The sequence below is a fragment of the Balaenoptera physalus genome, assembly GCF_965194825.1.
Source record: "Balaenoptera physalus genome assembly, chromosome: 10".
Classification (NCBI taxonomy): domain Eukaryota; kingdom Metazoa; phylum Chordata; class Mammalia; order Artiodactyla; family Balaenopteridae; genus Balaenoptera; species Balaenoptera physalus.
This window is the reverse complement of record NC_138889.1, coordinates 109,145,055-109,158,588: the sequence shown is the minus strand read 5'-3', so window position 1 is coordinate 109,158,588 and position 13,534 is coordinate 109,145,055. Positions and strand designations below refer to the sequence as shown.

At 40.2% G+C, this 13,534-nt stretch overlaps 1 protein-coding gene across 12 annotated transcripts in view; it reads left to right on the top strand.

Moving 5' to 3' along the window:
• The window catches only part of KMT5B (lysine methyltransferase 5B), a 52,941-nt gene that overhangs the window by 31,281 nt on the left and 8,126 nt on the right, over window positions 1-13,534 (top strand). For 6 of the 12 annotated variants that reach the window (XM_082476466.1, XM_082476465.1, XM_082476460.1 and 3 more), the window contains 5 exons: window positions 1,663-1,828; window positions 2,210-2,319; window positions 3,982-4,148; window positions 4,423-4,660; window positions 10,237-10,433. In XM_082476466.1, coding sequence (XP_082332592.1) covers window positions 1,663-1,828; window positions 2,210-2,319; window positions 3,982-4,148; window positions 4,423-4,660; window positions 10,237-10,433 — 878 coding nt within the window. Of the gene's footprint in view, window positions 1-1,662; window positions 1,829-2,209; window positions 2,320-3,981; window positions 4,149-4,422; window positions 4,661-10,236; window positions 10,434-11,441; window positions 11,711-13,534 lie in introns of those variants that run through there. The other 6 variants (XM_082476470.1, XM_082476469.1, XM_082476471.1 and 3 more) reach the window with 4 other exon arrangements.

The following is a 13,534-nucleotide window of genomic DNA, read 5'->3' as shown; positions in this document are numbered from 1 at the left end:
TCCCGCCTAGTAAATTGTATTACTGTCCTGTTCCTCATGTCTCCCCTCTTCCTTGTTCTAGAACTCTCCTTTACTGTTGCTCGCCAGCTGACTCCCTCAGCTCCTGTCATCTCTGAATCAAGCCTTAAGATCCTCTGCTTAGAATTTCTCTCACTTTGCCTTCCTTCTTTTGATTCCTTCCTGCCTATAGTAATATTCTGCTTTTTCTTTAGAAATCTAAATTCACCACTTTCCTCATTGCCCATATCAAAGTCAACTCCAAACCGCCCCCTTCCCAAACAAACCTTAAACCTTAGTTATAATTTCCATACTTTTAAAGTGCTACAGCAGTGTTGTTTGTACCACATGAACATGCATTTGCATATTGATGCCTTGCTTATCTGTTTGGTGCATGAATATGTCTTTCGGTCCCAGCAAAATTTTACCTTCAAGAACAGTAGCCATGTCTTCTAGCTTATATTTTCCACCATAGCACATGTGTACACAGCACCTAATAAATAAGCCTTGGTGAAATATTGTGGCTTAAAATCTTACTGAAATGTGATGAATACATTTGTGATAGCTTATCTGGAAAACAAAATACTGCTTGAATGCTTCCTTCGCTGGAGTCTATGCTAGATGTTATCTCAGTTTAGAATTCTCAGGTGTCTGCGATGTGCAGTTTTAGATGCTAGAGCAAGAGTCATAGTTCAAATAGTTTTTCTCCTGAGACACTAATATTTTTTCCTTAATGTATTTCATTTGAAGAACAGTCTGTAATTCCTTGTTTTGTTGGATGTTAATTTAAAAAAAACCAAACCTTATTTTGGAAAGTAGACCAAATGAAATCGACATGAGAAGAAATTTTGGAATTAAGATCCAAGTACCTTTAATCATATTACATGTTTTATTGAGAACATAGCTTTAAGATGAGTACAACGTAAGTTTTACTTGGGCCATGATTGTATCATGTGTTAATATGTGCATAGCCATGTGATATTCTGTAGTCATTATAGCTGATTTTACATGGAAGCCTTCTAAAATTCTACCCCCACAGTTTTTCCTTCCATCACCACCACAACAGTATCACCGCTAGAGTTGTACTTTTGCACACTTTTTGTTCTCTGAATGCAGTTATCAAAGATTAATTTGACATGGATGTTGGAACATCAAGGTGTGTTTCAAGACCTGTTGGGATGCTTAGTGTGGGGTTCTTCTAACTGTGTACATAGAGGCTGTTTTTGTTTATGGCATGATTTTGTCTGCTTCCTCCTTCTTCTGAAGCTTATTGCCTTGCACTCTTCTGGCTTGATTCTGCATGTTTTAAAAAATTCTTGTCATTCTAACTCAATTAGATGAGCTCTATTCTAGATCTGTTGTTTGGTACCTCCCAAAGTAGATGACTAGTTATAAAAGCCTGAATCAGACAGCTTTCATTTGAATCACCTGGTCACCTCTCAGTTAATGAGCTAACTGAAATAAAAATATTAAAGTATAGTTTGAAGAAAGAGAAATTATATCTCCTGGTGATCAATATTACTTTAGTAATAATTATCAAGATTACTTATTATTACTCTTTTGTTAGGTCTGGCTGTTTTTAGGTTACTTTTTTCTCAAGCTCTCTTAAGCAGTGGCCCAAGGACGATGGAAGATAACTAAAGTTATTGTTCTGATTTCTTTCAGATTTCGGCCTATTAAAGGAAGACAAGAAGAACTAAAGGAAGTAATTGAACGTTTCAAGAAAGATGAGCACTTGGAGAAAGCCTTCAAATGTCTGACTTCAGGAGAGTGGGCACGGCACTATTTTCTCAACAAGAACAAAATGCAGGAGAAATTATTCAAGGAACATGTGAGTTTATTAACCAAATTAATACCATTTATCTGTTTGGATAAGAGTAAAGGAAACTAAAGCCTAAATTTTAGGGACCACTGAAATTTTAAATCCAATTTTCATAAAACTAATCAATATGAAGACCTAATAACACATCAGATAATTTGTATGACTATCCATAGAGAAAACTCTGTCATCTAGAAGGGAAACTTACTGTGAACTTTTAGAGTAACATAGCCAAGTCACCAGGTACACAAGTGTGGGAAATTTTAAAATAACAAAATTTGTTACTTAATCTTAAATTTTTTCATTGTTGGTGGTGGTTTGCTTTTATAATTCTGAGGAAGTCTAGCAAGATAAATAATGTAAAGTAGGTATCAATTTTTTTTTCTGTTTTAGGTATTTATTTACTTGCGAATGTTTGCAACCGACAGTGGATTTGAAATATTGCCTTGTAATAGATATTCATCAGAACAAAATGGAGCCAAAATTGTTGCAACAAAAGAGTGGTAACTATTATACTAGTATAAACCCGTAAAGTAATTCTGTTTAAAGTTCTCTCTTAAATTACTGTTCATGTGCTAAGAAAGTTGTAGGAAGGAATAAGGCCGGAGCTTACCCTAAAGGAGCCAATGCAGTGCCAGTGCCTCAGCCCAGTGACTGGGGTCGGGACAGTGAAATTAGAAGTCTGAGTTGGGGACTTCCCTGGAGGTCCAGTGGTTAAGACTTTGCCTTCCAATGCAGGGGGTGCGTGTTCGATCCCTGGTCGGGGGGCTAAGATCCCACCTGCCTCGGGGCCAAAATACCAAACATAAAACAGAAGCAGTATTGCAACAAATTCAATAAAGACTTAAAAAAAATTTTTTTTATAAAAACAAAAGAAGAAGTCTGAGTTGAACCAGATCCTATCTCTAAGCCAGAATGCTTTGTGTTTTCCTTTCATTGAGTCTGGATGCCTGCTCAAGGACCACTGCAAGGTTAGGGATGCCGGGGCTGACCTGGCTTCCAGAGTCAGTCTTTTACTGGCCTATAAGAAAGGTTACGTAGGAATTTTGTGCGTAGAAGCTTCCTAGCACAATGCCTGCTTCAAAATATATATGTGTGCCAGCTTAAATAAAAGTAGTAAAGTTGAGCCCAGCTAGGAGGGGTAAAAGCCATACATGAAAGAGAGAATATGTGATTATATCTTTCCTCTAATGCCTGTTCCCTGCCTTATCTCCCAGAAGAAACATGTAGCCCCTCTCTTACACCACCCCCAGTATTTTTTATAGCAAAAGTTTTAGGGTCAGGTACCTGAAAATGGAATGGAAAAGAGCCTTCCTCCTGGGCTTCTTGCGTGGGTGTGTGTACGTGAGTGAGTGTATCTGTTTGCTCTGGGACGGAATCCAGCCTGCTCATCGGCTCCCGTGGCTCCGTGTTGCACATGGCTGTGGAGGTTTGAGGTCTTGGGTTCTAGAGCTGCACCGTCCAGTACCATGGCCACCAGCCATGGGTGGCTATTGAACCCTTGAAATGTGGCTAGTCTGAATTGAGAAGTGCTACAAATGTGATATACCTGTGAGATTTTATATTAAATTATAAATATTTTTCATTAATATTTCATACTGATTACCTGCTGAAATAGTATTTGGGTTATATTGCGTTAAAATATGTTACTGAAAGTACTTTCACCTGTTTTTCCTTCCTTAATGTGGCTGCTAGAACACTGACGATTGCTTGTTTGGCTTGCATTACATTTGCTGTCGCTGCTCTACAGGGCGGCGTCCCAGTTCTGGGTTCTCCTGACCCTCCTGCTGCTTGTCTCTGTCTCCTTCTCCAGTGTCAGCAAGTTGAATGCAGTGCGGCGGGTCTTTGAGTCCTTTCTGCCTGCAAAGCACTATGCTGGGTCCAGTAGGGGATTCAGAGGTGTAGGTAGCACGATTCCTAGTGGACTTTCTAGTCTCTGGTAGGGGTAAGGCAGCTAGCTGCACAAGTAATTGTGCACAAGGCTGTGGGGCTTCCAGGGAGAAGGAGATGACATCCAGGTGGGGATCCAAGTGAGTCAGCTAAAACATGCACAGCTAAACTAAGTCTTCTTGATTCCTGGTATTTATTGGACAGGCTTATTTTATTAAAAGAAGCCTTACGATTTATAATTACTAGTAATTTTTAACATCACATATTTTAAATAGGAAACGAAATGACAAAATAGAATTACTGGTGGGTTGTATTGCCGAACTTTCAGAAATTGAGGAGAACATGCTACTTAGACATGGAGAAAACGACTTCAGTGTCATGTATTCCACAAGGAAAAACTGTGCTCAGCTCTGGCTTGGTCCTGCTGCATTTATAAACCATGGTAAGCTCTGTTTCTAAGGTGTTAGCTCTAGTGTTGGGTAGCACTGCTAAAACTTAAAATGACCTTATCTTCCTTTAAAGGAGGGTTGGAAATAGAAATTCTTCTTTTTGCATAAACGTATTAAAATAAATATTCCTGTAGTTTAACTTAAGACCTGAAACTTCTATCAAAAGTTGGTAAAATTATGTGGAAAGCTTATTTCAGATTTCTGTAATTGTTCGTGTTTCAGATCTTATCTACAGTTAATTGACTTTATCTTTTGGACATTTTTCAGATTGCAGACCTAACTGTAAGGTAAGCATAAAAAATATTTTATCTCAAGTATTTTGTTTTTGCTTCAGGTATGAGTTTCTTAATGAGTTGATTTTATTTCAGTTTGTGTCAACTGGTCGAGATACAGCATGTGTGAAGGCCCTAAGAGATATTGAACCTGGAGAAGAAATTTCTTGTTATTATGGAGATGGGTTTTTTGGAGAAAATAATGAGTTCTGCGAGTGTTACACTTGTGAAAGGTAAAGTATTAAGTAAGATATTCGGCTCTTGCATTCTTTTAACCACCTGATGATTATGAGCATGAATTCACGTTATCTTCTCATCCTTTCAGTGATAAGGGATAGTCTTTTATGTTCTACAGCATTGCACCCAGTACAGCAGGCATAAGCAAAACCAAAGAGTACAGAACTATTTAGGGGCCCCAGCACCTGGCCCTTTAAAATGTTAAAATCATTACCAGCAGTTATCATTATGAGTGAATCATAATGCAAATATGCTTAAAGAGAGAATGGGAAATACCTTACACACACACACACACACACACACACACGGTGCCAGGGTGGGGTTGCTCCGAAAATGGCCAGTGAAGTTCACCACTGCTAATCATGTAAAAACCCTGTCTTGGGTACTACCAAGCTGTGTCTTCTGGGATTGTTATGTTTTGATGCACGTGCTCTTAATAATTTCTAAGTTCAGTTACTTGGTGAAGAGCTTCTTTTTGTGACCCATCAAGATTCTGGAGTCCTTGTAGAAATCCCCCAAATCTGACTTAGCAGGACTCCTTGTCCACACTGCTCGTCTTCTTGTGGTGACTTCTGCGTGTCTGAGCTCAGAGGCAGCTTCACAAGCTTGTCTGGGCCAGTGCTGCAGGAAGGCCCCCATGCTGGCATAGGCCACACAGGGAGCACGCCTGGATTTGGTTTTTTGGTTATTGTTCTTGTTTTTTTAATTGAAGTATAGTTGATTTACAAGATCCTGTTAGTTTCAGGTGTACAGCACAGCGATTCGGTTATACGTGTATATATGTATATATTCTTCTTCAGATGAGCACACCTGGATTTGTTGAGCCCATTTTACGTGCTGTACTGGGTGCTTTACTCACCCTGACTCATTCAGTCCTCACAGCTGTCCTGGGAGAGAGCTGGTAGTATGGCCACACTGCAGGTGCAGAAGTCCAAGTCAGCCTGACCTCAGAGCCTTTTACGCATGGAAGCAAAGATAGGCGGTGGTGCTACTTCTCCACCAGCCAGCCGGCCTCGGGAGAAATGCTGATTCCCCAGAACCCACATTTCCCTTCAGGGAAGCCAGCGGTTTCCCCTGTGTCGTGAGAGAGCAGAGGCATGGAGTCGTGGTACAACCCCAGCTGTTTCTCTCCCAGCTCTGGGATCTTTGCCATGAAGGGAGGGCAGAAAACCTATTCCTGATGCTGCTGCATTTTTGCCCCTTTTGCAGGGAGGGAGTGGGAACGCAGGGGGATAAAACTTATCTTTTTCTAAATTAAAAAATTGGTTCAAAAAAAAAGGTTCAAACATTGGTTAAGTCTTAGACCAGTCCACAAAAAGACCCTTTAATCCATGAAGTAGTTTAATTACAGTTGAATAATGCTTTAAAACCATCTTAAAGAGATAACATAGTATAACGGTGATGTGCATGAGATCTGGCGTCAGACTCCCTAAGTTGGAATCCTGTGACTCTGCATTTCATTAGCTGTGTGATCTCGGGCAACTTAGCTGCTTTTGTGCCTTAATTACCCCATCTGTAAAATGGGGATAACATTAGAAACTATCTCATAGGGTTGCTGTGAGGATTAAATTTATCTCACGAAAAGTATGTAAAACAGCACACAGTTGATATTCAGATGTTAGCTATAAACTTATTTTGTGGTTTCTGGTTATTCTCCCATTAGAATGCAAGTTCCACGAAGGCAGAGATTTTTATCTTTTTCATTTACTGCTGTACTCCCAGCGTGCAGAACAGTACCTGACATATATAGTAGGTGCTTGATAAACATTTGGTGAATGAATGAATGGAGTAAGTAATATGCTAAATATGCTTTTGGAGGCTGTCCTGAAAAATGTGACCACATACACAGGGTTCCAAACCACCCCTGAAACAGCTCTTTGCCTAGTTTAGAACCCCATGTGTCATCATGTTCCTTGGGCCGATTAGTTCTCTTCCAGGAGACTGTTTCTCACTGGTCGGAAGGGCTATCCTGCCTACTCCACAGGGTTAGTGTGAGGAATAAATGGAAACATGTGCAAATCCTTTTTACATGGAAAGACCTCATACAGAGCCGTAGGCTCAGCTATTGTCAGACTATTTGGAGAGTTTGATTTAAAGGTTGGCGGGGAATATTCTTGAAATTCTCAGGAACACCAGATTGTTTCTGCCTTTCCAGAAATTAGGTGAGAGGATGAGACCAAAGGAACTCATTCAATTATTCATCATATAGTAACTGAATAGTTAGTTACTTTATGTTAGGCCTCATGCAGGCACAGTAAACAAAACTAGCACAGCGCCAGCCGTGAGGGCAGTGCCATGAAAGGGACGCACGCACAGTGTGCTAGTTGCTGAAGGGTGAAAAGAGGTGGCCCAGTGAAGGAAGGAGAGTGGACAGAGGGTTTACAGAGGTGCTGACGTCGTGGGTACATTGGATGTGCGCTTCTGGGAAATAACCATCCTAACAAAATAGTAATTGTAATACTTTCATAAGTAAGTACTGCAAATTTCACTCTAGAAAATTTGAGAAATGAAATCTAATGAGGGACCGAAGAATAGGAAGGACCAAATTGTTTTAAAGCTTATATGGAAGTATGTCTGATGATAGCCAAGAAAAAATTTCTAAAGTATAGTTAGGGGCAGTTGGCCTTAACAGATATTAAAAATTTACCGTGAAACAGTTGTGATCAAAACTTGGTGATACTGGCTGATGTGGACAAACAAGAGGACATGAGCAGACTCTTGAAATAGAGCCGAGTGTGTATGAAGTCTTAATACCACGTATGGGGAAACGATGATTTCTTTAATAAATGATAGTGACATAATTCATTGTGCGCCTGGAAGAAAACCAAGCTCAACTCCCATCTCACACCATATACAAGATAAATTCCAGATGGATTAAAATTTTAAATTTAAAAATGTAATGTAAGATGATTAGAAAAAAAATTAGGAGAATGTATACGTCTACCCTTGGGGTAGTAGAAATCTTCTGAAAGAAGTTAAGACAAGAAATGGTGAATATGAAAATTTTTGAATAGCTGAAAGCAAAAGTCAGATTAATGACAAACTGAAGGGGGAAAAATGTACATATACGGCAGAGTTAATATCCCAAGGACAAAAAGCTCCTATAAGCTCATTAAAAAAAAAGACAGACTTCCACTAGAGAAAAGAGAGGTAAGGAAGATGCTACACAGAAAATGATGGCCATAAACAGCGAAAACAATAACTAGGTATCCGTTTTCACTATCAAATTGGCAAAATTTAGAAGTATACTCTGTGCTGTGAGGATGTGGAGAAACAGGCACTTACACAATGTCACTAGGGCTGTAAATTGCTGTAACCTTTTGGGAAAGTAATCTGGCAATATTTGTTCAAAATCATCACACCCTTTTGTCTGGCAGTCAGTTCCATATGGAAGAATCTATCCTATGGAAGTAGGAGCATTAGTTAGTAAGGATTTGGTTTCAAAGCAAGGTAGCAGCAGCGTTCATGGTGGCAAGCAAAAACCAAAAACCTACAAGTTTCAGTAATCACCAGTAGTGCTTGAATAGATTATGGAATGTTTAGTCTGTGTAAAAGGTACAACTTTCAAAACATGTTCAGTTCGGATTTACTTGTGCATGATGTAATAAGAAAGCTGGGGGATAAAAAAGAAAGCAAGCTGGTTGCTGAGTAAGATGTATGGTATTATCCTCTTTGGGTTTTGTTTGCTTAGGAAGAAACAACAATGTGAATAGGTGTGTAGCTCATGGCAAAGGAGCAGAAGATGAGGTGCTGGCAGATGGTTAGCACTGGCGCTGGGGGGGGCGGGGGGCTCTGGGGATGGAGGCTGGCTGGGGAGCACTATTGACTTCCTCTTTATGGAGACAGAGCCTAAGATTGTCTCACCTGTTGCAGCAAGCACAAGCATGTGTTACTGTCATAAGTTAAAAAGAAGTAAAGGAAGTAGAGAAACAGATGAATGGGAGAGTTTTACTTTAAAAAAAAAATTTCCAGATAATTCCACCATGATCATTTATTTTGTATTTAAGTATGGCCCATCTTTCCAGAAATGTTACAAGTTATGGTAAAAAGGCACAGAATATCTGAAAAAAATTTATTAATTCATTAATCCACCTGAGATGAAACAGCCTTTAGGATTTACGCATTTACTTTCTGAATATACTTTATGGTGGAGTGGAGTGTAATTGTTGGCCTACCGTGGTGAAGGTTACCTAGAGGCTTTTACAGTGATTTCTAATGCACCTTTTGAAAACAGAATTGAGGCAGTCCCACAATATGTTTGTTGTTTTTACAAAAGCATTAATAAAAGTAGAATTCCAAATCCATTCTAGGAATGCGAAGAAGGCAAGAATGCTCACCTTAGTCACCAAACATAGTCTCTGCATTCAGACTAGGTCTGTGCTCCTGCCTAGCGTTAAGAGGTTTAAGAGGGAGAGAGAGAAAATAAAATTTTTGTTCTCCCTTAGCAAAAGGTGAAATACTCAGATTCCTTGAAGGAGAAAAGTTATTTTCTCCTCATCTAAATCCTGAAAGAAATAAATCACATGGGATCTTTTGGAGGGCAGTATTGCTTTCATAATGGGAAGTGTTCACAATTTTGCCTCAAGTTCAGAAGCTGTTATTATATGGCTTTTCTTTAACAAGCTAAGGCCAGTGAAAGGCAAGTCAGTGAAGGCAGTTTTGGCCAAAGAGATTTATCATTTTTTAAATGCAATATGTAGTGCTTAATTTTTTTAACCTCATTAATTTATATTTTATTTATTCTTTTGAGCAGAGCTAGTAGAAATTTACCTTTATAACACTGAATAAAGCAAAGATTTGCAAAGCTAGGTTCATTAAGGAAGTTTAGGAGGACTTCTTATTAAGCACCCACTTCATTAGAATTTATATAAATATAATATAATTAAAGCAGGTTACAAATCATTCTTAGCCAGTGGTAAAAGCAAGTCTTTTAATGTCCTTTATTTAGTAAGATTTTGTTAATTATGTTCATTCAGTAACTTTAAAGGAGGAATTTAACAGTTTTCATTATTCCAGAAGTGAAATTTTCACTAAGATAGCCTAGCCTTCTTATACAGAATTTCAGTTAGTATTTGTTTGTATCTAACATTAGCTTCTAAGTAATGACTTAATTTATGGAAATTCGCTGGTTCCTCTTTTAATTCCGTAATTCTCAATATTCAGTAACGTAGTGTTAAATTATGCAGAACAAAGCTGGGGTATAATTAACAGGTGGGTTATTTCAGTTACAGTTTAGACCTAATTATTGTACCAGTCGGTTTTGAAATTGAAATTTTATTTATTTATTTTTACCTACACTTGAAATTCTACAGGGTCCAACCAATAGCTTCTCATGGGCAATTAACAATTGATTGACAGTAGTCATAACAAATTGTTTTAAGTCTGGGGCTTTTTTGCATTAATTTTATATATGTATGTATTTTGAGAGTCCTAGGCTTAGTGGCTTTCCAGTGGCGATTAGGGCCTCGTCAGTTCATCACATCTGCTGATCTGATGTGGCCAAGCGCGCTCAGCAACCAGGCTTACGTCAGTGAGAATGCTGTTTGTGTAACCTGTGCTGTTTCTCTTTCAGACGGGGAACTGGTGCTTTTAAATCCAGAGTGGGACTGCCTGCGCCTGCTCCTGTTATCAATAGCAAATATGGACTCAGAGAAACAGATAAACGTTTAAATAGGCTTAAAAAGTTAGGTGACAGCAGCAAAAATTCAGACAGTCAATCTGTCAGCTCTAACACTGATGCAGATACCACTCAGGAAAAAAACAATGCAAGTAAGTAAGGGAGATTTGATAAGCATATCTTTTTTTTTTTTTTTAAGTATTTTCACATAGTTTGCTTTCTAAAGCATGCTCTAATAGTTTTGATCTTTTAAACATTGAGAGAAACTCTGGGATTCATGCACTTCACCAGCACTGCAAGGTTCTAGAAGTGATTCGAGCACAAAAGCAGTCTGTATCATGCCTCCAGATTTAATATGGTACTGAATTGTCTGCTTTTCTTGAATACTGGGTAACTGGATATTAAATTCTCCATCGTGTGTTCCAGGGTCATCATATGTTTGACAGAAAGCTTTTCAAGGTGTTAGTTTCTCTGTAATGATATTGTTAGGTCCGCAAAAAGACAGAGGACGGGGTGGCGTCACACAGGCACATACGTGTTCTGCGCCTGGCCATGCTGTTAGGATGAATGATGGACTTGGGGAATTCATAGCTTCTGGCCTCAAGGCTTCCACCCTTTTACTGCTTGCTTGCCATTTTCAAAATGAACTGACCCAATTCACCAAACCACCAGTTACCAGACTCAGAATTGTGATAGAGGAGCAGTTTGAATGTCATTATACTATGACGTGTTGTAATAGCCACTTGACCGAAAGTAGCAAGAGAGATGAAAAGGAGAAAGAAACAAGCTTTAAGATACCAGTTGTGTGGGGGGGCAAGACCTGATGGAAACTGGAAAAAGAGAATGAAGAATAAAGAGAAAAGAAAGAGAAGAAATCCTAAGTGCGCACAAGAAAACACAACACGTTTGTGGAGCCTTGAAGTCCTGGAACCATCCTGATTGCTACTGTTTTTCATCTGGGTAACACCAGTTTTCTCTAGTTGCCGCTAAAGCAGTAGGCTCCTTAGTCTGACTTGTCTCTGATAGGAATAAAGTTAAAAGTTTTAACTTGATAGTCCCCAAAGTATGCCTGTTTTGGCACTATAAATGTCCATACATACTTCTTAGCAGTAAGTACCGTCTGAGGTTTGATTATTTTAGGCTCTTCTCCCTGTCTTCAGATGTTTTCAGCCCAACTCTGGGTACTCCTCTCCACTACAGAAAATCCCAAAGAAAAGGGAAGGTGTCTCCCGTGATTGTGAATGTCACTGCCGTGAATCCTGACTCTACCTACTGCTGGGAGTCAGAGGCCAGGGGTAACCTCTGCCGTGGAAAAGCGATACTGCATTCCTATTCCAGTCCTTAACGTCCAAAGTCAACAAAGAAGAGCAGTTAGTTCGTCATTCACTGTTGATTGTTGGATTTAATAATAAACGCAGCATAATCAACATTTTGTTTTCTGAGTCTGGTTCCTTGGTGAAACTGGCGACTTGTGAATCCCATTTTATAAATGTCTACATAAAAACACTTAGGAGTGTGCTGCCAGCCACATGTGGAGATGGCCACGACACTGTCCACATGGCTCTGTGACATTCGTGCGGGTGTTTTGTGTTCTTATGCGTTAACCATATACTGATATGTAGATACTGAACTCAGTACACCACTTAGTTTAAAAAATCAAAACAGGAAAAATTTTTGGAAGGTGTTGAGTGTTCTATTATGTGACCATCTATGGGATATTTATTAATAAACCAAATACATGTTCAAAGCCTGCTAGTTGTTAAAAAGAGATAGAAAAGTGTATGAGACTTGGGCCCCTCCCTTGGGGAGTTTATGCCTGAGCTCCAGGATGGGACGAGTACACGGTAACTGTGCAGAGCAGGCTGTACATGCCACTTCCTAAAGGCTAGAGGGAACAGGTGATCCCTTTGAGCTGTAGTCTCAGCATTACAGAGTAGAAATATAGCACTTTACCGTGACTGCTTATATTAGGGTGCTTATTTTATTCAGATTACTTTTCTGCAGAATGATTGTCTTGAGTAATTCAAGGGTTGGCATAAGTAGCTTTGAGGGTCATGTGACAGTTGCTAGACGTGGCTCAGGGCTCTGAAGGAGCTCGAGGTTTACTCCAGTGGTCTCTGAGAACATTGTGCACTAAGTATGTTCATAGCAGTGTTTTCTCGGGCTCTTACATGTGTTCTTTTAGGCTGTATTTCTTTTGGTGTTTGTGTCTTGACCAAACCCTTCTACCTGTTTGAAAGAAAAGACTTTTTGAGACTGCAGTGGATGCAAGGCCAGAGGTTCCCAAGCCTTTCTCCCAAGGGGCGTGGGCATACACCTTGTGTATAGGTTCCGGGTACCCATCTTATCCTGCAGTTTGGTTAGAATTTAGCAGCTGACAGCTAGAGAGGAACTTCTTTCTTTGAACAGCGTGTTTGTTCTTTTTAAAGAAACGTTTCTGCCTAGTTGGAAGAAAAAATTATTTCTTCCTTCCATGCAGGTCCTTTTTTGGAAGGTGTCTCAAGAACCACAACTTGACTGTTTGCTTTAGCATCCAGAGAGGAGACAAGCAATCCATTTTCACAGATTCAGTCCACAGACCTGAATCATAATGCCATTACTGGAAGAGTCGGGTTTTTTAGGCCTCTTGTGCCTCAGTGGCTAGGCCACCCCCATAGTGCTGCGTCCTGGACGTGAGTCACTGAAAATGCCACGAGTTGGTGCAAGTCCCAGAGGACTGCCACCTGTGGAATAGGTTCACTCAGCTGGACCAAGGAGCGCCTGTCCTGGAGACAGTGGGCTGGGCCACCACCTGTCACTGTCTCGCCCGCCACAGACATCACTGGTTGGTCTGAACACTTTTCTGCTGAGCCTGCAGGCTGCTTCAGAATCCTTTCCAACACCCTTTTCCAGCCATTCATTCCTGTGTTGGTTGCATGCGGTGGAGCCTGCTTCTTGTGCCTGACAAACTCCTTGAACTGAAGTCTTTAAAATCCTATTGAGGGTTTTTTGGAACCTCATGTTCGGAACATGCCAAGCTGTGTGTGGCCCTCGTGTTCCCGTGGCTCCACCATGTGCGTTTCTGGGGCTTGTCCAGTGCGGAGCATGGGTGCAGCCCGAGCGTTCTGGAAGCTTTGATGTCGTTTTGCTGCTCCTGTGTCTGGCTGTCATTCTCGATGCCCACACAGAGCTGCCTTGTGATTTTGAGGACACCCTGAGGGGACCGCGATGGGTCCCTTCGCAGGAGTTGGGACGGGCCCCGTAATGGCTCTGT